General features: G+C 34.4%; 2 protein-coding genes across 8 annotated transcripts in view; one reads left to right on the top strand and one right to left on the bottom strand.

Moving 5' to 3' along the window:
• Nucleotides 1-17,902, top strand: part of ANKRD13C (ankyrin repeat domain 13C) — a 97,626-nt gene extending 79,724 nt beyond the window's left edge. Inside the window, exons 10-13 of the mRNA XM_004763008.3 lie at nt 2,549-2,628; nt 3,889-3,987; nt 6,933-7,033; nt 15,634-17,902. Coding sequence (XP_004763065.1) covers nt 2,549-2,628; nt 3,889-3,987; nt 6,933-7,033; nt 15,634-15,764 — 411 coding nt within the window. The 3' untranslated portion in view covers nt 15,765-17,902. The remainder of the gene's footprint in view (nt 1-2,548; nt 2,629-3,888; nt 3,988-6,932; nt 7,034-15,633) is intronic.
• Nucleotides 17,903-22,830: 4,928 nt separating this feature from the next.
• Nucleotides 22,831-27,211, bottom strand: part of SRSF11 (serine and arginine rich splicing factor 11) — a 43,374-nt gene continuing 38,993 nt past the window's right edge. For 3 of the 7 annotated variants that reach the window (XM_004763001.3, XM_004762999.3, XM_004763000.3), the window contains exons 11-13: nt 24,991-25,107; nt 24,308-24,446; nt 22,831-24,201 (exon numbers count right to left, since the gene is read on the bottom strand). In XM_004763001.3, coding sequence (XP_004763058.1) covers nt 24,004-24,201; nt 24,308-24,446; nt 24,991-25,107 — 454 coding nt within the window. In that variant the 3' untranslated portion in view covers nt 22,831-24,003. The remainder of the gene's footprint in view (nt 24,202-24,307; nt 24,447-24,990; nt 25,108-27,211) is intronic. The other 4 variants (XM_004763003.3, XM_045064719.1, XM_004763002.3 and 1 more) reach the window with 3 other exon arrangements.

Genomic DNA, 27,211 nt, shown 5'->3' with positions numbered 1-27,211 from the left:
CTGCCTTTGGCTCGGGTCATGATCGCAGGGTCCTGGGATCGAGCCCCGCATCGGGCTCTCTGCTCAGCCGGGAGCCTGCTTCCTTCTCTCTCTCTCTTCCTGCCTCTCTGCCTGCTTGTGATCTCTCTCTGTCAAATAAATAAATAAAATCTTTAAAAAAAAAACAAAAACCCAAATCACTTTTATCTTCATAAACCCTGTGAGGTTGTATAGTTGACTACCCTGAGACAAAAGAGGGTGAGTAATTTGTCCAAAGTCAGTAATTGGCAAAGATAGGGTTTGATCAGTTTGGCTCCAAAATTTGTGTTTTAAAAACCACATTATATTGCTTAAAGTATTTGTCCATTGCTTCCCGAGTAAAATACAATCTACTCAGTGCACAGAAACCATCCACACTGCTTTTTCTCATTTCTTTCTTTCTTACTTACCCCTGTATCTGATCATTTTCTCTTCATGTATTCTACTCATTAAGTAGATACAGTACACTTGCAGTTTTCCAATACACCACATGACTTTTCTCACCTTTGTGCTTTCCTCAGTTTCCTTCAACTGGTTATTTTGTTCTTTTTCTTTTAGACTCCTCTGCTCAGGAACCATGATTGCTGGCACTTATCTTTGGCTACCTCAGTCAGAAACCCCTTCTCTGATTTTATGTCATCCTTTAGATCCCTTAATCATAGCCTCCATCACGCTGGATTTTAACCCAACTTCTGTGTGTCTCTTTGTAAAATTTTCAAGAATGGAATTGTTGTTTTTCATACTGCCTGATGCTCAAACATTGTTAATTAGGTTCATTTTTTCCCCACATCCTTCTGATGTTATTCAAAGATCTCAATCATTTCTAACAACAACAACAAAAAAGTATGGCCTTTTTTCAGACTTTCTCTTTAAAGTCCTTGTATTGTGATATATAATAGTCTTTTGGCCTCTGTGAAAACTTGATGCTCTAATTTTTTTTTGCTTATTGATTAATATCTGGCTCCTTTCTGTCTTTTTTTTCTCCCCCAAATGCATGTTGTTTTTAGGACTTAGTCATTAAATCTCTGTTTTCTTACGAATTTTTTTTTTTAATCTATTCAAAGAATTCCCGTATCTTTAAATCTGACTTCTTCCCTTTTCTTTTTGTTAACTTCCCTCTGGGAACCTCACGGTATATAATTGTGAATGTTACTGAATACTTTATTCTTTGCCAGACATTATGCTCTTTCTATACATTATTGCCCTGAATTCTTTTTAAAGATTTTATTTATTTATTTGAGAGAGAGAGAGAGATCACAAGTAGGCAGAGAGGCAGGCAGAGAGAGAGAGAGAGAGAGAGAGGAGGAAGCAGGCTCCCTGCTGAGCAGAGAGCCCTATGCGGGGGCTTGATCCCAGAACCCTGAGACCATGACCTGAGCCGAAAGCAGAGGCTTTAACCCACTGAACCACCCAGGCGCCCCTCAAGCCTTGAATTCTTAACTATAAGATAGGTGGTCATGTGTTTTACAGGTAAGCTAAATTGACATAAGAGAATGTAATGCCCAAATTTCTACAACTATCAGGTAATGGAGCTGGAATTCCAATCAATTTATTGTTTTCAGAATCTTGATTTTTAACAACTCTAATATCCTGCTTATTAATATCTTATAATATCCAAAACTGTACTATGAATGGGATCCTCTCCCAGTGTTAACTATCTTATTATTTATATCAGTCTTTCACTTGTTACGCTTTTGCTCCATGAGTTTGTCTTGGTAATTTTTCTTAGCAATTTTTAATATCTACTGCCACTCCCATAGTTCCTTATTTGCCAGTTCATCCTGTGGTGATACAAATTCATATTTAACAAAGACATGTTACCATGTAAGTTTTAAGATCTGACATGACCTTTATCACTATTGTTGATCTCCTTTTTGAACTTTCCAGTTCACATAACTTAGTCTAGTTGTGTTTTTTACCATGAATTTTCCTTGTCTAAAATATTCTCTTTATTTTGTTTTCATTTAAATCTGAGCCTCAATCCCTAGTCTCAATTTATTTTCCATAGACAATTGCTTTTTTTCCCCCCTGAGCTTCTGTACTACTCAGTTTTGTGTAAGTTCATTTGGCTGTTAATTATACAATACTTTGTATTTCTGACTGTTGTCTGTATGGTTTGTTTTTTTTAATTCTTTCCAACTCTGAACTGTAAATTCCTTGAAGCTGGGGTTAGTTTTTATACCTCTCTTTAGTTCTCATGCTCAACATCTGGCATAATGCCAGGAACATTTTAGATGATTAAGCCATTGGATGAATGGATTTTATTGCTTTGATACTGGTCTTATTTGAGATTTAGAAAAAAAAAATGATAATTAATCTTACCAATAGAGCTTAAGTCACCATGGAATTATCTCAGAAGTAAATCCTTAAAAGCATTATATTGAAGAGATTTAATTTAAGTAAAATTCGTAATTTACATAGTTTATTGCATGTTTTTATTTTATATCTTTAAAAATATGTAATTTTTCTTTTTTTCTACCTCTCTATCTCCCTCTCCCTCTTTCTTTTTTTCTTTTTTAATTTTTGGCAGCCGGTTCGAAGACAGTCCCTTACCCCTCCTCCTCAGAACACTATTACATGGGAAGAATATATATCTGCTGAAAATGGAAAGTAAGTATTTTTGTTTTATTTTATTTTTGAAATAGGGGCTTTTTTTGGTTTTATTTTGTCCATTGGTTTTTAGAAAGAACAGTTTGTAAAAATGTGGATATTTAGGTGTAAGATTATTTTAGCAAGAATTTTTAGTGCCTTCTTCTCTGAAGCAATTCTTTTATCTTGTAAAATATGCAGTAAGCATGATGAGGGAAAGAAGTAACCCCAGTTACATTTGAATAAGTTGTGGAGCCTTCTTTTTACATCCCTGCTGCCATTTTATACAACCCCAAAAAATTACAGCACATTATTCTAAGAAAGTATATAATGTGAGGAATTTCCCACTGCAGCTGCTTATTTGAGTTTTCTCATTATATGTGAACTTTTATATTCTGTTATTATCCTAAGTCTTTAGTATGGTGGGTAAAGCCATTCGCTGTTTTTCTACTTTTTGCCTTTTAAAGCACATCCCCTTTCATTATCTGTTTCAGCCTGTGTCAGACCTCTTCTCGCCATCCTTACATAAGACTTGGCTTAATGTTGTATTATAGATCTTTGCTAGAGTACCTACTACATGGTTTGTATGTAGTAAATATTTATTGAATAAAAGGATGATGAGTGAACAAAAGGTTTATTTTGAATGGATAAATAAAAAGGTTTTTTTTCTCGCCAACCCCGTCGAAGAAGGTACAATTGTTTGTAGAAATATTTTTTCCTTTTGGTGGAGAATAAAATATTACCTACTTCCATGATTAGAAAGAAATTGTCATGACTTTTATTTATTTAATATTTAAGGTTTATTGTACTTTTCTAACTTCTTCTAAATGTTTCCAGCCTATATTATAGTCTATAATTAACATAGAATTCTTTATTCTTCTTACTAGTCAGTGGTAAGAAGTATAGACAGTAAAAGAGATTGAATTGAATAATGCTCTTAGAGATATACAGTATTTTTAAAGTTTACTTTTTCTAGCAATTTGCTTTATTCCTAAAAACAGTGGTTATTAAATTTATTCAATTTATATTCAATTTATTCAACAAATGAAATTTGTTAAGATTTTTTCCTGAACTTTACTTTATGCTAGTTTCTTTTTTTGTTACCCATGTCTCATTTTTTATACATGTCTTAAGTCCTTTTAGCATAATTTAAATTTATGTCTGTATAGATTAGGAAAAATTAATTTACTAGTGATGTGATTAGAAGAGGACAGATTCTTCATAGGATGATGATAGCATGTAGAAAAGTTTTCCTAATTTTTAATTTTCTTCCCATTTTAGAGCTCCTCATTTGGGTAGAGAACTGGTGTGCAAGGAGAGTAAGAAAACGTTTAAAGCCACGATAGCCATGAGCCAGGAATTTCCCTTGGGAATAGAGTTGTAAGTTTGTCACTAACTATACAAGGCTATGAAAGAAACTGTGAAATCTTGAAGGGTGTAATAATATTTGCATCTGAGTGTTGCATTTGGGTCCTTTGAAATGAAAAAGCAAATAGCCATTGCTTTGATAGTTGTGCACTCTTCCCGACAATTTCTGTTTAACAAACTATTAACATTTTTACTATTTTAACCAGCTAAGTTTTTGAATAATTTTTAGAATGATAAAAGTAGTAAATGAATCATGCTAATTATAAAAAAAATCTAACAGCATGGAAGTTTATAGAATAAAAATTCGTTTACTTTTACCTCACTAATAGCTAATAGGGGAATAACTGGGGTGTTTTTGTCTAGATTTTTCTGTGTGTTTTGCCATTTTTAAAAATAAGATTGAGGAATAGTTTACATTTTGTTCTGTGACTTTCATTTTTTCTTTTAAAAAATACGTGTATCTTGGAGTTCTTGCAATAATTACATTTTTATCTTTTTCTTCTTTCCTTGGTATTTTGTAATATTGATGTACTGTCCTTTTATTTTATCATCCTCCTACTGATAAACATTTTGATTGTAGTTTGTCACCATTATAAGCAATACTGTAGTGAACAACATCTTGAATATATGCTTTCAAACCTGTACTCATCACCGTTCATTTAGAAAAAGTTCAATTTGTGGAGCACTTGGGTGGCTCAAACTGCTTTTGATTTCAGTTTAGGTCATGATCTCTGGGTCATGAGATTGAGCCCGGTGTTGTGTCCGACTCTGTGCTGGCATGGAGTCTGCTTAAGATTCTGTCTCACCTTTTCCCTCTGGCTCCTTCTCTCAAAAAAAAAAAGAAACCCAATTTGTAGAGTTTGTAGAGGTGGGTGGAATGGGAGTGGTAGATAGGGATAGCTGACCGACAGAATCACAACTTTAGGCTCCTCTCTGAAGTAGAGAATGAATGGAAGCACCAGGCTATTTTTCCTTTTTAGTTCCTTCCCCTTCTCTGGCCTAGAGTATCGAAAATTAATTATCAGAGAAGAAAGGATGACTCCTGTTTTCTACAAAAGATATACATGTCTCTCATACTCCTCACTAACCAAAATTTGGAAAAATGGGTAGAATGAGCTAGACAGCCATTAATCTATAGATCAGAGAGGGAGATTGGTAGTTGTGAGAAGATGTGGGAAGGGCATTTAGCCATACCTACACATTTGCATAATTCATCTTATCTTGGACCCATCTGACTCCAGGATCACCAGTTTTATATTCTAATAAAGAAGAAAAATGTGGCTAATTGTAAGATGCTGTCAATTTTAGGAATTACTCAATTTTACAGTTGATATGTGAAAAAAAATGAGTACATGACAATTTATAAAATGTGGCTATTGTAACCGTTCCTTCTGAAAACAAAACAAAACAAAACAAAACAAGAAACATAGTGTGTAAAGCCAGACAAGATATTCATTCTAGAATAAAACATAAGTCAAAGACAGAAGAAAATTCCTTGTAAGTGGTTTAGAAAAATGTAAAAAGATGTGAAATCAGCAAACTAGGTGATTCTAGATGAGATAAGATAATAGAATTAAATGAAAAGGAGACTTTAAAGCTAAGGAAATAAATTAAGCACTAAATAACATTATTGTAGAACAAATACATTAGAAACAACAATGAACACAAAAGATGTGTCTGAAAAATAAAATGTGATAGCTCATAGTGAATTTAATGAAAAAAAGATTAAAGGAATTAGAGAAGCAATATTTATGGAGGACAAAGAGGATTCAACATAAGGATCATTGGTGATCCCCTTACATAGAAAGCCTCCAAAATGTAATCAAAATAGTATTCAAGGTAGGGTAAAAATTTCTCTGTAAGGAAAGACTGAATCTGTAGCATAACATCAGGTTCTAGGAAAAATCAAAGAATCATTGGTAACAATAATTACCGTGATTAAACAATTTGACTTTGATTATTTTTTTAAGATTTTATTTATTTATTTGACAGAGAGCTAGAGAGAGCCAAAAAGTACAAGTTGGGGGGAGGGGGGAATGGCAGAGGGAGAGGGAGAAGCAGTCTCCTTACAGAGCAGGGAGCCCAACTCCCTGGGCTCCCAGGGCTCTATCCCTGGAATGCAGGATCATGACCTGAACCAAAGGCAGATGCTTAACCAGCTGAGCTGCCTAGATGCCCCTGGCCTTTGATTGTTAATAAAGAAATCCAAGGGCATTTAGGCAAAAAAAGAGGTAAAAACCTGACTTTACATTATTTCACATCTTGACATTTCTGAGACAAAATGTGATCAGGTGGTATATCTGGCTAAGATGTCGTTTACATATTAGGGCAATTGAGGAAAACATTGAATTAAAAAATATTGCAGTCATTTGGGTCCATTTTCAAAGAAAAATAATACTATTTGAAAATGAAATTCATTCAATTAAAAGATGAAAGAAGGTTATAATTAAAGACTAATGTAATACTAAATTCTGGGAGACATTATGAAATTATAATTCAGAGGGAAAGAAGCATAAACTGAAATTTTATGCCAGCCAAATTTCCCTTTAAATATGCAAAAAGAAACACTCATTTATGAAGTCTACAAGAAATCAAGGAATACGAAGAATTTGAGAGCCCTTGACACAAAATTGACCAAGAAATTCAGCCACCCAGGGAGACTAATTAAGAACTCAGGAAAGTGTAGACTTCAGGAAGAACATGGGTGTAAACCTTTTCATTTATATACAGATCTAAAAATCAAACAACTGTGGAAATTATGAATTCACAATCAAATGTAAATGTAAACTTAAACACAGTAAAAGGGTAATAAAACAAAAAATCAGGAGGAAGAAGGAGGTGACATTTCCTCATCCTTAACATCTAGAGGTCAGTACTACTATCTGAGTTTGATACATGTAGTTATAAAACAACATAAAGATACAAAGAAATCAATTTTTTCTCCTTCAAATTTTCAGGTTATTGAATGTTTTGGAAGTAATAGCTCCCTTCAAGCACTTTAACAAGCTTAGAGAATTTGTTCAGATGAAGCTTCCTCCAGGCTTTCCTGTAAAACTAGGTAAGAGAAAATTTACATGTAATATCAGTGTTTGTTAGAAGTATGGAGCTGTTTACTAACATTTAATAAGAAATGTGTTTTGAAGGAAAGGGATTTCCAAGTTGCTTACCTTTTTATAAAGTTTTTCTCTGATTATATAGATTGAGATTCATGTTTTATCAAATATGTAAAGTGCCCAGAGAATTCTAATTCTGTGGGATTTAAGTTAAATGCAAGGGATTTGCAGATATTTCATACAAGAGCATGTGGGTGAACTTTAATAATGTTTTCTAATGTCAAATAAGGATTCTGGATTTTAGCCCAGATTTTTAGCAGATTTTTGAGTTCTTGAACAGTGGGGATGTTTCTAGGATCAACATCACTATTCATGGGTAAAGTAATACTCATACATTTTATTTTTTAGTCTTAAATGTTTAAACTTAACTTAATCTTAAACAATGATCTTTAAGAAGAGTAAGCTCCCATTTTTGTGCATATTTATCTAACTAAATATATCAGAAAACTGGGAACAAGAGACTGTTAAGAGATTCTTTAGGAATTTAGGCTTAGATTTAGCATTAATCTTCAGGAGAGCCTACCACCCATACTCTATTTGGATGGTGTTAATATTCCATCAAATATTTAATCAGCGCTTGCTATGTGCCAGGTGCTTTTCTAGGGGTAAAAGTCTCTGGCCTTTTAGGTTATACATTCCAGTGGGAAAGAAAAATAAATATGCAGTAAATATAACCTTTATTTAATCCCTCAGATGGATTTTATTTTTTAGTCAATATTAATGAAACCACATTTCAGAATAATTAGGCCAAAATGTTTTTCTCACCAGAACTAATGCGTTCGGAGGGCACTGGGGTGGCTCCATTGGTTGGGAGACCGACTTTTCAGCTCCAGTCTATGATCTCAGGGTTGTGAGTTCAAGGCCCACCGTGGCCTCCATGCTGGGTGTGCAGTACAGCCTACTTAAAAATTAAAAAAAAAAAAAATAAGTGAATAAAGGAATAAAAATTAAAAAAAAAATAATGCTTTCATTGCTAAAAAGTAAACATGACCTTTTCAACTTTACAAACTTGGAAATAAGCATTTTATGGGTAAAAATGGATTTTAAAATGTTTCAAAATATCACTGTAGATTCCCTTTTTGATGAAAAATTATTGGGAAACCAGCGTGTACTTTGAGGACTTATGATAAGATCTTAAGGCAGAAATGATTGGAAAACTAAAGCAATCGAGAGATATGTTTGAGTTAGGGATCTGGATCATTATGTGACCATTTCTGCAGAAGCTTAAAATCCCATTGTAATTTTCTATAGCCAGAAAATAGTTGAAGCATGGGACCCTCTTTAAGGTACTATATTTAAAGAGGTATGGTACCAAGCTGAAATAGTGGGCAGGGATTGAATATATGAGAGTTTCAAACTACCCCAGCATTCACATCTATTTAAGTCCAAAATATCTATTTAAGTCCTAACCTCCAGTCAAACCCCACAATAGAATATAGATTTGTATACAGAAGAAGTATTTTGATTATGTGGAAAGGAGGAAAAAAAGTGTACAATACTTCTTTGCAGGCATTTTTCTAATATAGAACCACATTCTTAACAAGGGATTCATAATCTTTGGCTTGCATATTAAAGTTATCAGAAATTTGTTTTCCTTTCTCTCTTCTGTCTTTTTGTCCTTCTTTTGAATTAACCCTTTAAAACTCTAGCCCTGGGTCTGTTTAATCTTCCACCATTTCTGTTTCTGTGTCAGCCTAGAAAATCCAATTGAAAGGAAAATTACAAAAATTTGGAAATTGTTGTTAAGGTAATTGTGTTTGCAAAATCAGCCAGAGCTTTAAATGCTAATTATGAATGATCTTTTGTCTTTTTGCTTCTTCCATTCTGTTCAAAGGCTCAATTTGAACCTCTTTTACCAGTCCCCAGCTTCTCCCACCACTTCGTTACACTTCCAAGCAGATGATTTTTGCTTCCTTAGTTACAAAAAAAGACCATCAGAAATCAGACCTCCCTGTTACTCCCAGTCCTCCATATAGACTTTCTTGTCCCAAGTCTCATCTTTTTCTTTATATTTCCTATCTCAGTGGAAGTGGTACTTCTCTTCTTAACTTGAATAATCTCTTGATTTGTACTATGGATCTGTTATCCCATCTCTTTTAAAAACCTTGTTCTATCAGTCTCCGCATATTTTTCTTTTATCATCAAACTCCCTTCTCTGCTGCTGCTTCTCTCTTAGCTGTTAGGCTTTGTTCAGGTATTTCTCCCTTAAAAATTCAACCAACTAAGTAAAATAACCCCTTTTACTCTTCCCTGTCCAGCACTTGCCTTTAATCTTTGTTTTCATAACCAGGTTACTTGAAAGTGTAGTTTTATATCTATCTCCGTTGTTACTTTCTATTTCCATTTTTTTTTTTTTTTTTTGTAAAGGGTAGAAGGTGAAGGGAGACAGTGTTTTTCTACTTCACTTGAACTGCTAAAATGATGGCATTAGATGGCTATAAGTTTTATACACACACACACACACACACACACACATATATAGCTAAAGAAGCTATACAAAGAAATATATTCAAAAACACTATAGATAAATGAAATGAAAATGAAATTGTAAAATAGTCAAGTAACCTATAGAAAGATAAGAAAAGGAAACAAAGAAATGAAAAACAGAGACAACAAATAAGAAAATAAAATGTCAGACTTAAGCCTTAATATGTAAATAATTCCATTAAATGTATGTAGTATAAATAGACTATTTAAAAGAGATTGACAAAAGAGATTAAAAAACATGAACTAGGGGCTCCTGGGTGGCTCAGGGGGTTAAAGCCTCTGCCTTCGGCTCAGGTCATGATCCCGGGGTCCTGGGATCAAGCCCCATGTCGGGATCTCTGCTCTGCATGGAACCTGCTTTCTCCCCTCTCTCTCTCTCTGCCTGCCTCTCTGCCTACTTGTGATTTCTCTCTCTCTGTCAAATAAATAAAATCTTTAAAAAAAAACAAAAACAAAAAACAAAAAAACATGAACTATCTATGTTCTCTTTAAGGAACTGCCTTCAAATACGATATAGGAAGTTTGAAGCGAAAGGATGGAAGAAAATGTTTCATATTAACATTAATCAAAGGATAACAGGACTACCTTTTTAAAAAATTTTTTATTTATTTATGTGACAGAGATCACAAGTAGGCAGAGTAGGAGGCAGATAGAAAGGACGAAGTAGGCTTTGTGCTGAGCAGAGAGCCCGACCCCAGGACCTTGGGATCATGACTTGAGCTGAAGGCAGAGACTTTAACCCACTGAGCTACCCTGGTACCCTAGGACTACGTCTCTTAATGTTAGATAAAGTAGATTGCAGAGCAAAAAAGAAAAAAAATTACCAGAGACAGATAAGGATATAACTGATAAAAGGATTCGTTCATGAGGAATAGTAATTCTAAATGTATGTTCACCAAACAATAGAGCTACAAGATAGGTAAAACAAAAACCCAAAGAAATGAAAAGAAAATAGATCTACAATTATAATTGGTGACTTCATCACCCTTCTTCCCTAAACAGTTGATGTAACAACTAGACAAAATCAGCAAGGATATAGAATATCTCTACAACACCATAAACAAAAGTACTTAATTGGCATTTACCCAACATTAACTAAATACACATTCTTTTCAAGTACGCATGGAAGATATACAAAGATATGCCATATCCTGGTCCATAAAACAAACCTCAATAATTGTAATAGAGTGAAAAATTAATCATAATAGAATCATACTGGACAATAGTAGAGAGAGAAAGAAGAGCAAAATAAATCTAAAACCAACAGAAAGAAGAAAATAACAGAGTAGAAATCAGGGAAAGGGAAAACAAAACAAATCTAGAACGCCAATGAAGGAAAGAGCTGCTTCTTTGAAAAGATTCATAAAATCAACAGATTTGCAGCAAGACTGATAAAAAAAAAAAAGGGAGAAAACACAAATTATCAATAAAAGAAATGAAATGGGATAGCACTACAGGTCCTGCAGAAATCAGAAGGATAGGGCGCCTGGGTGTCTCAGTGGGTTAAAGCCTCTGCCTTTGGCTCAGGTCATGATCCTGGGGTTCTGGGATCGAGCTCCACATTGGGCTCTCTGCTCAGCAGGGAGCCTGCTTCCTTCTCTCTCTGCCTGCTTCTCTGTGATCTCCGTCTGTCAAATAAATAAATAAAATCTTAGAAAAATATCAAAAGGATAATAAGCACAATAAGGAATGAAAGGGGGCAGAAAAAGTCATTCAGAGCAGAAAGAAAACCTTCTCTGTTTGCAAGAGAGACATGACTCTATAAGTAGAAATCCCAACATTTCTACCAAAAACTAGAATTAATGAGTTCTGCAAGATGGCAGGATACACATTAAATGTATAAGAATCAGTAGTATTTCTGTATACTAATATTGAACACGTAGACACCAAAATTTAAATATTAAGTACACTTTACAATTGCTAAAAAATACTTAGGCATGATTTTACCTAAACATGTATATTATTTGTATGTTGAAAATTATATAACACTAATGAAAGAAATTAAAGGAAGAGCTAAACGAATGGAGAGATACACTGTGCTCATGAATTAGAAAATTCAAAGATGTTAAGATGAAAGATGTTAAATTGCTATGCAGGTTTAATACAATTCTTGTCAGAATCCCAATAATATTTTTTTTGTAGATATAGACAAGATTATTTTAAAATTTACATGGGAAGGCAAAGACTCTAGAATATCTGTATTAGTTTTTTTGGGCTGCCATAACAGAATACCACAAACTGAGTGGCTTAAACAACAGAATTTTATTTTCTGAGCTTTCTCATAGCCTTCCGGGGCTATCCATGCCTCTCCCCTAGCTGCCTTTTTTTTTTTTTTTTAAGGTTTTATTTATTAATATGACGGAGCAAGAGAGAGAGAGAGAGAGAGAGAGAGCAGAAACACAGAGGGAGTGGGGGAGGGAGAAGCAGGCTCATGCCAGAACCTTGGGATCATGACCTGAGCCTAGCCACCCAGGTGCTCCTCCCCTAGCTTCTGGTGATTTTCCTTGGCTTATAGAAGAATCACCCAGTCTTTGCTTTCATCTTCACATGGAGTTCTTGCTGTATGCCTCCAAATTTTCACATTTTGTAAGGACACTGGCCATTGGATTAGGAACGACTATAATGACTTTTAACTTGATTACTTCTGTAAATTACAGACCCTATCTGCAAAAAAAGTCACATTCTGAAGTACTAGAAGTTAGGACTAGAACATATATTTCTTTGGAGGGGAGAGAATTCAACCCACAACAATAGCCAAAACAAATCTGAAAAAGAAGAATAATGGAGCACCTTGGTGGCTCAGTGTGTTAAGCCTCTGCCTTCTGTTCAGGTCATGATCTCAGGGTTCTGGGATCAAGCCCCACATTGGGCTCTCTGCTCAGCAGGGAGCCTCCTTCCCCCTCTCTCTCTGCCTGCCTCTCTGCCTACCTCTGTCTGTCAAATAAGTAAATAAAATCTTAAAAAAAAAAAAAGAAGAAGAAAATGTGAGTAGTCTACTCTGTTTCAGTATTTATTATATGGCTACAGTGTTCAGGACTGTGTGTTATAGGCTGAGGGATGAATGTATAAATTCAACATAACAGAACAGAGAATCCAGAGATAGACCCTCACAAATCTGTAGAACTGTTTTTTTTATAAAGATACATTAACAGTTCAAGGAGGAAAGATAGCCTGTTCAACAAATGATGCTGGCATAATTGGACATCAAAAAGCAAAACAAGGAACCTCTACCTAAGTCCTGCAGTTTATATAGAAATTAAATGAAAATGGATCATAGACTTGAATTTAAATGTAAAATATAAAACTGTAAAACTTTTAGGAAATAAACAGAAAGCATTAGGGGCGGATATAGGTTTAAGCAAAGCGTTCTTAGACTTCACAGGATACACAAGATGTATATATAAAAAAGAAATCAATGAATTGGACTTCATCAAAAGTGAAGACTGCTCTGTGAAAGACCCAATTAAAGAAAACACAAGAACTTTTAAAACTCATCAGTGACAGAATGAACAGGCCCATTAGAAAAGGGCAGAAGACACAGACATTTCACCAAATAGGATATATAAATGGAAAAATAAGCACATGAACACTTTGTTCATGTTCACTTTATTAACCATTAGGGAAATGCAAATTAAAATCACAGTATCAATTTACACACCTAACAGAATGGCCAAAATAAAACATGTGACAACACCAAATGTTTGTTCAGATGTCGAATTCATTTGTAATAGCCCCAAACTAGAAACAGCCCAGCTGCTCCTTGCACATTCCCTTGATCAGTTCCACTCTGTGTTTATTATTGATATTCATATTGTTAACTCTACCGGATACTTTTCTGTTATCGTTCTTAATCTCACCAAGATTTGACTGTTTTCTCTAGAGTCCTTGTCCCAGTGAATGATAGTTTTTCTTCAGGTTTCCTCTGACTTCTTCGATAGAGTTCTCTCTCCATTTTCTTTCTGCCTGTCTGCTGCTCCTCTGGAGCAGCCTCCATGGTACCTTACTCTGGGCAGCCTCCGTTATATTCTCATTACAGCTGTGAAAACTTAAGCCAAAGCATGTTACTACTCTGCTCACAGCCTTCCATCAGTTTTCCATTTCATCCAGAGAATAAGTAGCCAGTTACTTTTGGATGTAAGCCCCATTTGATCTGGGTTTCTGTTTCCCCCCTGATGCCCTCCTCCTGTTCGTCTTCCCTTCACTCAGCTGTTAGTCACACTGGTCTCTTAGCTGTTCCCAGTATACGCCAGACACTTTCTTTTTTAGGGCGTTTGTACTTGTTCCTTCTACTTGGGATTTTTTTTTTTTTTTTTTTTTTTTTTTGCCGTAGACAACTGTATGGTTCATACTGTCTTTGCTGAAAGGTCACTTTATCGAGGTTATCTTAAGACTATCCTGTTCAAGAGCTCTGACTCCAGCACTGAGACTCCTTTCAGCCTACCATGCTTTACTTTTCTCTTTAGTCACAGATACTTTTTACTTACTTACTATGTCTCCCAGCCAGAGTATAATCTCCATAAATGCATGATTTTTTTTCCCCCTTGTTCACTTGTTTTGTTCCCTTGTTTCCAGTGCCTAAAAGGGATCATTAACTTTCTGAAGAGTAGTAAATATTTGAGGCTTTGCGGGCCATATGGTTTCTGTCACAACTACTTAATTCTTGTTGGAAAACTAAAGCTGCCATAGACAATAAGTAAATGAATAGCATCCTGTGTTCTAATAAACTTTATTTAGGGACACTGGATTTTGAACTTCATATAATTTTATTAGCCTGAAATACTGTTTTTTGTGTATTTTTTTAACCATTAAAAAATGTAAAATCTTTTTTTAGTTCATAGACACGGAAACAGGTCAGGCAGTGGGCCTTACTTTGCTGACCCCTGAGTTAGGACAGCATTTGTAACTAATATACACACGTGGATCACCACCACCCACCAGGGAAACTCGGTAATCTTTTTGTAGATTTTTGTTTTTGTTTTGTTTTGTTTTTTTTGTTTTTTTCAGAAGAATATTATTCTTCAGTAAAATAGTAGCCTTGAAACAATTTACTCTTCGCTGTTATTCTAGACATATACTCACCTTAGCTTCATAGATCATTTCAGGGTTTTTTTTTGTTTGTTTGTTTGTTTGTTTGTTTGTTTTTTTAAGATTTTATTTATTTATTTGACTGACAGTGATCACAAGTAGACAGAGAGGCAGGCAGAGAGAGAGGGAGGAAACAGGCTTCCCGCTGAGCAGAGAGCCCGATGTAGGGCTCGATCCCAGGACCCTGAGATCATGACCTGAGCCGAAGGCAGAGGCTTTAACCCACTGAGCCACCCAGACAACCCCTCATTTCAGGGTTTAAAAGGAAGCTTTAGAGTTTATTTTGTAGGTGAAATCCCTGAAGACCATGAATTAAATGATTTATAGGAATCAGAACCCTTTCTAAAAGCTCATATTAGGGATAAAACTAAGGAGAGTAATTAATGTATTTGACCATTTTTAATGTTGGATTTCACTGTAATTTCAGTGAGAAATACATTTTATATAAAAAAAATGTTAGGCTGTGTTGGTATATTACTCCAATTCTGATGAGACTTTTTATCACATATATTTAAGTGATGGATTGTATTTCATATTTTAAAACAAGAGGGATTAATGTGTTTCTTTTGTATTAGGATGAAAATAAATTAGCTCAGATTCAGAACGGTATGTATGCTATAACATGAATAAAAAGGATGCCAGAATGCAAAAAGTACAAATGTATGTGTCTCTGCCCCAAGAAATAGATAAGAAACCCTGATGGAATCTGGCATTATAGTTTTAAGATTGGGAAGCAGTGGGAACTTGTGTTTTTGATGTGATTCTTGATGCCTTGATGTCTTTCTCTCCTCACCAATAAAAAACCCTTCTCCAAAACAGATACACTCACTATTGGGCATATATTAGGATCTGTCAGGTCCTTCAATAATACTTTTTTACATTTTAAGGAATATGGCTTTCTCTAATAGTATTTATAATCTGTAAATAGATAAGCATTTTATTTTACAGTATTATTACTGATTTTCATCTGTAGATATTCCTGTGTTTCCTACGATCACAGCCACTGTGACTTTTCAGGAGTTTCGATATGATGAATTTGATGGCTCCATCTTTACTATACCTGATGACTATAAGGAAGACCCAAGCCGTTTTCCTGATCTTTAACTGACATGGAAAGTGATGTCATCTAACCAAGGAAAGTAAGAGAATACAGAGACCCCAGAAGTGAATCCAAACAGAAGGGACAAATGTTCTGAGAAGAAAAGGGAATTACATTGAATCAACACATCAGTAATATGATATTATGAAACGGGCCTTTAAAAAGAATTTCAGCAAGTTTCCTGATGTGCCATTTTCAGTCTTTTTAAAAATATACATATTATAAGTGTAATAGTTTGACACCTTAATGACCCTGCGTACTTCTTATGTAAAACAGCTATAAGTGCTGTGATTTGTTTTTAAAAATTTTTACACTTCTTGTTGAAATATATATGCATATAAATATATCTATATCTATATCTATATCTAAAACACTTCTGGACCATTAACATGAATTAAATGTCTTAAGAGATGTGAAGCCCTTTTAAACTTGTCATCTTATATTCAAGGTGACATTTACAAATATTCCTTCCAGCTTTGTTTTCATAAAATGTAAACTATGTAACATTATGTATAGTTCAGTAATTTGAATGTTTGTTCAATATAATGAACTAGAAGGAATGCAGTTTTCTGTAGATGAATGAACCAAATGGTAACCATTAAACAGTTGCATTTATATGTTGCAATACATTTCAGAAGGAGCGTTCACTCTGCAGGGAATAAGGTACCTCCTTTAGCACCTTAGTGCAATTCATTGTGGTGCTATTTGTTTTTACCTGAATTCTTTCTTCACTGGAAAATGTTTGTTACTAATCTTCCTTTCATAGGACCTCTATTTTTTTTTTTCTAAACTTGAGTTTAAAAGCCCTTTTTGTGTTCACGATAAAGTATGGCTAGCATGCTTAAAGATATTCCTCTTCCAAATCTCAGCACTTTAAAAAATAACTCCAAATTTTTAGACTTGCTTCCTAATAAGTGCAAATCATTCTGATTATTTTGTTTGATTTTAATGGAATATGGATGCATTCATGTCAGTTTTAAAAAAACAACCCACATATTTTGGACATCCCTACATATTTAATGCTTTCAAAATAAGGTAAAAACATTTTATATGCTAACAGAATATATTTGTTACAAGCTAAATTCCAGAAATATACACAGGATTGACAATTCCTACTGTTTATTTTTTTAAGTCATAAGAAAATATTTATTGATTTTAATCTCCAAAGTGAAATCATGCATTACTCATTTTTGCATTTAAAATTTTTCATATTAATTCCAAGATGGTTTGAAGGTCCAAGACTGAAAATAAATTAGGAAGAGTAATGTATAACAGTCACAAAATGTTATGTTGTATTTAAAGAGCTTAGCTAAAGAAATGTTTTTTAAATGTATTCTGATAAATGTGTCAGAATGCATCTGTCAAATTTTGTAGAGTGACCAATAGTTTAAACTTTTTCCAGGATTTTAAATCATTTGAATGAATTTAGAGACTTTTAATGAAGAGAGGATTTATTTAAAAATCCAAAGCATCAACCATAAGAAAATTTTATAATAAACATCTTTAAAGCTGCATCTTCCATGCTGAAACATACTACATTGCATATGTTGACATTTTATTAAATACATTTTATAATGAAGTAATCATAGTTAAAAATTCAAAGACCAATTACTACCGTATGTGGGTCTGTTGAATTTTGTGGAAAGAGTTGGTAAACCCAGATTAGGTTTATTGAATAGAAGTTGATCCCTATTATTTTGGGAATGCTTGTTGATAAGTGACTTGGAGATTGAATTATCCTGTCTATGATTATTTGAAGTGTGAGACACTGAAGGGTAGTAATCACTGTTGCTTGTAGGCTCCCTGACTTTGTGGGAATATGGTATACTTCAGGAATATACCGCAGATTTTTTTCACACGTACAGACAACTTAGTGGAGAAGAAACATGGTAAATTGCAGCTTGTGATTTATCAATTTCGTAAAAACTGTGAATATTTTGCTGGGGTACACTGGAGGTAGGAAGACTACTGAAAACTTTTGCACTTGGGTTTTCTTTTTAACTCTTATCTTTTTCTTTCATAAAGAATAGTAGATTATCCATTCCAAAATGTCTTTTATCTGATCACAAAGAAAAGCAAATGTATCTCTTACGATGGTGAAAACAAGGTGTTAATTAATGCAAATAAACTTTTCACAATATTAGACTTTTCAAAATGTGCCTTTTAATCCAATTGATAAAGCTCTATGTATGCCATATTTCATGTAAGTAGATCAAAACAATGGATTTTGATAATTGCACATGAAAATTTAGATTTTGTAGAAGTCCATTTGTGATTGAAGAAACTATTCAAACTTGGGAGACTATAAAATGGTAAGTAGATCAAAACCATGTATTTTGATAATTGCACATGAAAATTCAGATTTTGTAGAAGTCCATTTGTGATTGAAGAAACTATTCAAACTTGGGAGACTATAAAATGGTAAGTAGATCAAAACAATGTATTTTGATAATTGCACATGAAAATTTAGATTTTGTAGAAGTCCATTTGTGATTGAAGAAACTATTCAAACTTGAGAGACTATAAAATGGTCACCTTCAGTGGTCCTTCAGAAGTGCTCAGTATTCTTGCCACTAGTACTTATCTTTGAGAAAATTTTTCCCTAGAGACAATTTGCCTCTGTCTGTAGTATTCATATACAGTGAATTGTCAGATTTTGTAAAAGGGGCACATAAAGCAGATGCTGTGATGACTTTGAGTACAGGTACATATGATTGTCTGGAAATTAACACATTTCAGAGAAGCGGACATCCAACAGAAGCTGAAAAGCCATGTATAGTTGACCCTTGAACAACACAGGGGCTAGAGGTGCGATGCACAGTCAGGAATCCATGTAACTTTTGATTTCCCCCAGACTTAACTACTAATAGCCTACTATTGACTGGAAGCCTTATTGATAAAATTATTCAACACATTTTGTGCATTATATGTATTATATATTTTTACAATAGAGAAAAATGTTAAGAGAATCATAAAAGAAAACACATTTACAGTACTGTCTGTAGTGTATCAGAAAAATCTGCATGTCAGCGGAGCTGCACAGTTCAAACCCATGTTGTTCAAGTGTCAGCTATTGTTTCTTTCTCCTGCTTAGGACTGGTGTTGAGCCCCACTGACATAAAGATGGTTTTTCCTGGTGATAATGTAAATTGTTTATTCACACCTGAGGGGATGATGATAAATGGTTGTTTAGTGAGCCTTCTCCCCAGTTCTCAGTAATTCTAGGGTGAAGATCCTGTTTCGAGTCTACAAAAGGGAAGTAATTATTTTCAGGATATACTGAATTAAGGAATGCTTCCTGCTGCTTTCTTTTTAATTGGCAAATAACATGGTTCAGAAAAATTTCTAGTAGAAAACTAGGTGGATTTGAAGTCCTGCTACTAGTATTCTAGTCTTTAAAATTGAGAGAGAATTATTGAATAGCATGGAGCACAGTATTTCTCTGCTGTTAACTCTAGCAAAAAGTACCTTAACCATGTTTTGCAAAATTAACAAAATGCATCCTTACCAAAGTTGCTATATTTCAAACTATGGGGAGTTTCAAAGATGACAGTGAAACTCACCCCAGAGGTAATATCATAGAGAGTTAAATCACTTGTAAAGACAGCAAAATTAATCTTGCTAAAAGCCCATCATTTGTATACTATCAGTTAGCAAAAATAATCCTTGCAAAGCATTTTGTTGTCAGAAATCTGGGGCAATAGGTGTCCTAGGCCACATCTCAAGTATTAATATATTTTTCAGATCATATGACCATCCTTATAGTAGCCAGTGATGAAATTTTGAAACTTTTATAGCTCAGTTTACAATAGTACTTTAAGCCACAGTGGCACCTATGGTATGGTATGCAGAATTACAATTTCACATTTGCCATAGGACCTATAAATACTGAAGCAAAATCTCCTAAGTGTTTTAAAGGAAGGCACTTGACAATCATTCCTGCATTTGTGTTTTGCTGGTGTAAATGACTAGCCTGGAGTTAAAACTTTGTGTAATATAAAAACAAAATAATAAACCCACCACTTATATTATCTGTATATCCCAGAGAGTTCTCGGTCATAATGGTGTCCAACGACAACTGGCTGAGGTGTTTTAAATAATGAGTGTGGGTAGCACTGGAATTCTGTAGGGCAGAAGGGAAGCAGAAATTTTGTAGTTTATACACATTGTGGCTTCTCTGCTGACCCCTGTGGGATGATGAAGTGGTAGCAGGGCTTACAACTGCCTCACCTTCCCCTAGATCCTCCCTCAGCTTCTCAGACTAATGTGCCAGTTGGTGTTTACCTTCACGAGGAAGGGTACTGGCTTCCTTAGGACACCCCTGCCACTGAGGTCAGAAGAAAACAAGACCTGACTCAAGTTTCAGCCCATCCTTGTGGGCTCTGGCTCTTGTTTGTGGTTCCATCTATTCTTACTCCTCCAACTATCCATCTTCTTTTGTAGACTGCCTGCGGGCTTTAATCTCCAGCATCAGATACAAAGCAATTTTGAGACTAAGCAGCCCCCACAGTTATGGCCAAACCTCTTAATAAAGGTTATTTCTAGTGATTCTGCTCCTTTGAACACTTGTAAGAAAAACATTTTTAACCTACATGGTGCTTGTCTTCCAAAACTTATTTAAGTAAGCAAATTTTAACTGTTACACAGTGAATGCAAAAAGGCAGTTTTTACATTTGGTAATGAAAAAAAGGCAGTTTTTACATTTGGTTTATCAATAAAATTGTATCTTGAGATAACTGGAAAGTGATATTAACCATTATTTGGAACATTCCAGATGTGACCCTGGACTTTTAATTTCTATGCACAAATCCTACATCATCTAAATAGCTTTCTTTAAAAAAAAACCAAAAAGACATGAACCATATTAGTGACAGTGCACTGGGGAGAAAAAAAAAACCTTACACGGTGATAACTTTTGAAAAGAATGGGAACATGTCACTTCCCTGATTTGTCTAAGGACATCATTATAAACAAATTAGTTCTGTCAGATCCTTTCTCTGTGAATTCTTTACCAGTTACATCTACTATACACTTTGTATATTCTTACAAAATTCCCACTGGTAAATTAGCATGGTTTACCCCTGAGTTATTTTGAAGAATGTCTGAATGCATTGCATATAGACTTTGACATTATAAAATGAAAACAGCAACAAAAATAATAAAACTAAGTAAAACAGACTCAATCTGCAACTCCAGATTGGTCTCATTTAGAATGGTGCTTCTGATAGTAAAGCCTTAATAATAGACATATTCTGGATGCTCTTAAAAATACCAGTAGCATTTCTGCTACATTCATATTTAGCTAAAATAAATACAAGCAAATGTACTTGATTACAGAGAATTTATATAGAACATGGATGAAATTCATTAGCTTAGAGACCAAAGTTACAATTTCAATTACAGTTTGAAAGATGTCTACCAATCTTCAAACAGCATGGCCCCCTAAGTATACAACCTAGTGCCCAACTGGAGAAATTGGTAGTTTTGCTAGAGAAGTTGGTGTCCATCCTAACACCAACAGAACCTTATTCAACTCTAAGAAGTGACACCAGGATTAAGAAAACTTACTGTTCTAGTGAAGTCCAGTTTGATTTTCTTTTCCCCAAGCCCCTAACATTTTCCTATGCTCCACACAGTATATAATCACTAGGCTTATCCAAAATCCACCTTCACAAGAAGGAAAACGTACCTTCTCAAAGTTGTATCTGTGCACAATCTATCTTAGAGTTTCTGCTAAAACAGTTCCCCAAATTATTGTATACTTTTGAAAAGCTCCATGATCAAATGCCAAGTAGCATGTACTGACCCAGGCACAGGGCTACATTGTTTTTCTAACGACCAAAAGACATGGTAAGGTGGATGCTACTCCCATTTTAGATAGGAAAATGAAGAAACATTAGGTAGGTATCCTACCTATAAATGAAGCCATAATTCATAACCAGACTCTCATATAGCCTACTTCTCATTGTTGAAGAATTTAAGTAAATAAATAGGACAAACATTTTTCTAATAAAACCACGTTTATTTTTTATCATTTTTACTACCAAATACAGAACAAAACTCAAGCGTGGAGGCAGTATTCACTTGATTTTAACTGATTGTGTTAAAGGCTTATGTCCCAGTACAACCCCACCTTTGTGCATAAAATGTTCACTGAAAAATAACCCAAGTGTGGATTCCCTTCACTGTTAGCATCTTAAGTCAGTGACATTATTTTAAAGCCAAAAATTTCTTGCTTTTTAAAGTTAGTATATATTTGTATTCAGAGATTAAGTGAGGGAATAGGCTTTAATATTAGGTTTAACCATGTGAAACTGCCAATATTACTTGTTTTTCACTTACAAAAATGGCAGGGTCATATGGTTCAAACTTTATCTCCTAAAAAATTTTTTTAAAGTTTAAACAAATGTCATTTGTGTTCAATTTTGTGTTTAAAAAAGTGCAATGATTAATAGAGGACTGTTACTAGAACTTCTTACTCACTATAGACAAAATTCCTTTTGATAAAATCTTTAAAAAGCTACTTACTACAAACTGTAAAAACAATGCTGCTTTTCTATATGGCATTTCAAAGTTAAAAAAAATTATACTCAAACTTGCATAAAAGCTACAGTTCAAGTCTCATTTCCTCCCATAATGCCAGCCAAACACTACTCAAGAGTATTTCATAAAATGAATAAATATACTATTTAGTACTGTACAGTAGATACATACCATCGACAATTTCTATACTATTCCAGAAAAGGCAAATATTTATATTTCACTGAAAATAGAAATTTACTAGATATAGGTGGGATCATTTGTCCTAAAGTTCACGGCTTTACTCAACCCCATTCCTACACCCAGAATATGAGAAATAAAATTACACTAAGACTGCTTTCGATAGAAATAAAGCCAACTTTGACAATTCTGATGGCAACTAACTGCTACAGTGATGGAGTTCATCTTACTACTATATTTAAATATGTGGATTGAAAGGGGAAAGGTCTTGATTTGTAAAATGAATGAGGTAAATGTCTTACATTCAACAGCGTAAATAAATACAAATACAGTTTTACAGGAACATGAACATAAGTTTAAGGGTTTTATTATCAAAGTCTTGTAAAACAATTTCAGAAACTGTACATCAACATGGCACAGACTGTAGCCTACTTTTGTTTATACTGCACAAAAGTGAAGCTTGAAACTCCTGTAACTAAGAAAACAGTTGCCTAACTACTTTGCATTTAACATGAATCACTGTGTGCATAAGATTACTACTGCAGTAACAGTAACACAAATTTATTGGTTTTATACAACTTGAGATCAAATAAAAAGTACATTATCAAGTAGATTTGTCTTATTTTAAAAGCATATGAAGGTCAATTTAAAATGCACTACCCCCTTTTTCCAACACTGAGATTAAAACAAATTAATAAAAGAGTGGAAAATTGAAAATCAGGACAAGAGAAAACTTTCTTTTACAGATGGACTCAGGATAGGCAGCTTTCACTGATGTAGATGTGGAATAAATTATTTCAGGAAAAAAAATTCCCAAACACCTTATGAGAAAGTATACAACTCTACTTCAAAATATGCTATTTACTCACTGCCAAAGACAGTTTCATTTGAAATCTTGTTTCTGTAATTAAAGCCTAATCAGCCATCAAAAAAGGTTAGTGCATATATAACCTTTCAAAGTTAAACAAAAGCCACAAAAATTTAGCCACAAGGCTTAAAGGATTATCTTCAGATGTAACTATAAGAATGTTAATCTGTCATGTCAACAAACAAGACCATAAGTAGATCCATCATGGTGGAGGATTTTAATGACATTTAGGATATTCCTGCCACAATTAACATGCAATCAGTGCATTCCCTACATGGCTCTATTACGGCAATGAATCAAATTCTAGAAATACTATAAGTGAACTTACTTAATAAAGGAGATCATACAACATAAACAATCCATGCCTGCTGTAGATGCATGCAGCTTTTCATTTTTGTTATGAAGCAGCACCAGAATAGTAAAACTGCTTGGTTACTCAATCAGATTTCACCATGTCATGAATTGGTTACTCATGTATCATTTTCTAAAAGCTTTTGGATGTAAATAACTAATATCAGTATCAGGAGCTTTATAACCATTTATAACTCAGAGCTGTATACATCTAGGTTTGAGATGAACAAATATAGCATTAAGAAATCACACAAAGGAATGACACTGATGCATGTATACAGTTGGGATTCCCACAGAGGCAATATTCAGTCACTCATATCCATGTCTTCTTCATGATGATCATCCCCATTCACTTTGGATTCTCTTAGTGAATCACCAGTTCCCTTTTCCACAGAGCATTCTTTTGTTTTAGGGGAACCTGGTTCTGTTGGCTTCTTCTCCTCTTTTTTCTCTTTCTCGCTGTCATACCCTTGTTCCTCTTCATCGTAGTCCCGTGTAACCTGCTTTGCCAAGGAGAATAAAAAAAGTAAACGTCTTCCCAAAAAAATCGCTTCTTAAAAATTACCAGCACTACCCCAGATATCAAAGTAAATCAGTTTGTAAACATACTTTTACATCTTTATCACTCTCTGATTTTCTTTCCCGATCCTTTTCCTTATCTTTACTTTTTTTCTTCTTGCTTGTTGATCGTTCTCTTTCATCTCGGCTTCTTTCTTTGTCTTTATCTTTTTTCTTCTCCTTTTTATGTCTAGAATGACAGTAAAATATTCTTAAAAAAGATGCTTTAAAGGAACCACTCAAGAAGTTTCACCCTTAAAGTGTAGCAGTAGGTTTAAACTTGTTCAGACGGTGACTTTGACCCAAATTCACATGACATGAAGAACAACGAAGACCTGTTTCAAAACGCCAGATACAAGTTGTGGACTAGTGATACAGGCAAGATGACTGTAACTGGTTACAGGTCTAAAACGCCTGATCCGGGACGCCTGGGTGGCTCAGTTGGTTGAGCAGCTGCCTTCGGCTCGGGTCATGATATAAATAAATAAATAAAATCTCTAAAAATAAATAAATAAATAAATAAATAAATAAATAAATAAATAAATAAAACAAACGCCTGATCCTAAACACTTTTTATAATAACACAGTCTCAAGCAGAAAGGAAATATATCAGCATATTCTTCCACACTTTAATTTTTGAAAAGGAAGAAAAAGCCAAGGAGAGTTTTTTTTAAATAAAAACTGACAGCTTCTGAAATGTAGAAAGTACAGATCCATACCACCAACATTCTTACCTCCTAGGAGACGGTGAGCGAGACAATTTTCTTTTAGGTGACCTAGGTTTTTTAGGAGATCTTGTGCCACTCCTACTTCGTCGTCGTCGTCTCTCTCTAGAACCACAAATGTGCAAACTAGATTTTAAAATACAGTATGATCTAAAAAATGCAGACACATCATGGCAGATGGTGTGTACTGAAGGAGGTCCACTAGGAACTTCAACAACAGGATCTGATAATTAAAAATCCATTTTCATTTTTATTTTGTTTATAGACTTTATTTTTAAGTAATCTCTACCCCCAGTGTGGGGCCTGAACAAAACACTGAGATCAAGAATTGCCTACTCTTCTGACTAAGCCAGCTGGCGCCCCTTAAAGACCCATTTTCAAATTCTGCTTTGAGCTGAAGAATCAAATGAGTAATTCTTTCACAAACTATATGATTTTCCTTTCATACCTTCAAGAAACCCCTAACTTGTGGCAATTCTTAAAGACAGAACTTCTGGGGTCCCTAGGTGGCTCACTGAGTTAAGTGTTTGCCTTCAGCTCAGGTCATGATCCTAGGTTCCTGGGATCGAGCCCTGCATGAGGCTCGCTTACCAGGGAGTTCCTCTTCTCCCTCTTCCTCTGCTGCTTCCCCTGCCTGTGCTTTTGCACTCCCACTCCTAAATGAATAAATAAAATCTTAAGAAGAAAAATTAAAAAAGTTCTAATTCAGGAAGGAAAAACAGTCTGAAGCAAATTATTTCAGATCTCAGTTTTAACAGTGGCAGAACAGGTATAAGATAACATGCCATGATATAAAAGTCAATTGTTAATAAAATCCAAAAAAATTACTTTTATTAAAATAAAATTAAATTAAAAATTAAAATTTTAAATTAAATTTAATTAATTAAAAATTAAATTAAATTAAAAATTCAGGTAGTGTTAGTAGTTAACAGTTAAGATCAAACTGACTCCCTTCAAAAAATGGTGCCCCCCCAACCATGCTTTGAGCAATTAGTTTTAAAATGCATATAGCATTTCCCCTTTCCTTAAAATTGTGGCTTTTTCTTTTTTAATATTCTGCTTCTGTCACTATTCTCAAAAATTTTAAAACTTGCAAGATGACCATTATTACAATTTAGGCACAAGGAAATAATAAAAAATGAAACCCCACACTTTTGGTTGGTTTTTTAAAAAAGCTTTTTCTTTAACTCTTACCAGCCCTCTGTGACCTCCCCTGGCAGAAACATTACACACAATCTTGCGTTCATCAAATATTAAGTCTGTCAAGTCTGTACACCTCCTATTTCTTGCTACTGCTCTGTGTAACCAAAATTCAAAATACCCTAAATGAAAGAGATGTTTTGTATTTCTGTGTCCCTGTATAGACTGTAGCACAACTGAAAACACAGCAAGTATATAATTAAAACTTAACAGAATACACCTTAACTTAGAATAATCCAATTATTAAAGTAGGATAAGGTGCTTATAAAAGTACTTTAAATAAAGCAACAGCAAAAAAAAAAAAAAAAAATCCCTCTAGTTTTCAAGAACATGTATGTTGCCATCCCACCTTTTATGCCCCTTTCCTACCTATGTATTCTGTAGACCTGGTTTAGCATTTCCTTAAGCACTCACACCTAGTTTATTTTCTTGATTAGATATTTACTTTTAAGAAACTATCACCCTGGTAAGAAACCCTTTAAGTATTCATGCCAACCACTGATCTACTTCGTCTTTATAGATTTAACTACTCTGGACATTTCATATAAAGGGAATCATACAATATGTGGTCGGTCCTTTGTGACTTTCATCTGTCATACGTTTTCAAGGCTCATCCATATTAAAGCATCTATCAGTACACTTTGTTTTCACTGCTGAACAATATTCCACTGTATGAATATATACCACTTTGTTTACCCATGTTAGTTAATGGACATTTGGGTCGACTTTTGGATTATCATGAACAATGACAGAAGTTCTTGTGTGGACACGGTTTTCACTTCTCCTGGGTATACCCCTAGGACTAAAACTGCTGTTGTCAAGAAATTCTAACTTTTAAAAAAAATTTTACTTATTTGACAGAGAGAGAGATCACAAGTAGGCAGAGAAGCAGGCAGAGAGAGGGAGGGGGAAGCAGGCTCAATGCAGGGCTTGATCCCAGAACCCTGGGACCATGACCTGAGCCGAAGGCAGAGGCTTAACCCACTGAGCCACCCAGATGCCCCAAGAAATTCTAACTTTTTAAGAATTG

Source organism: Mustela putorius, unplaced genomic scaffold, assembly GCF_011764305.1.
Source record: "Mustela putorius furo isolate JIRA1106 unplaced genomic scaffold, ASM1176430v1.1 tig00003853_pilon_pilon_pilon, whole genome shotgun sequence".
Classification (NCBI taxonomy): domain Eukaryota; kingdom Metazoa; phylum Chordata; class Mammalia; order Carnivora; family Mustelidae; genus Mustela; species Mustela putorius.
This window is presented reverse-complemented; position numbering and strand designations above follow the sequence as displayed.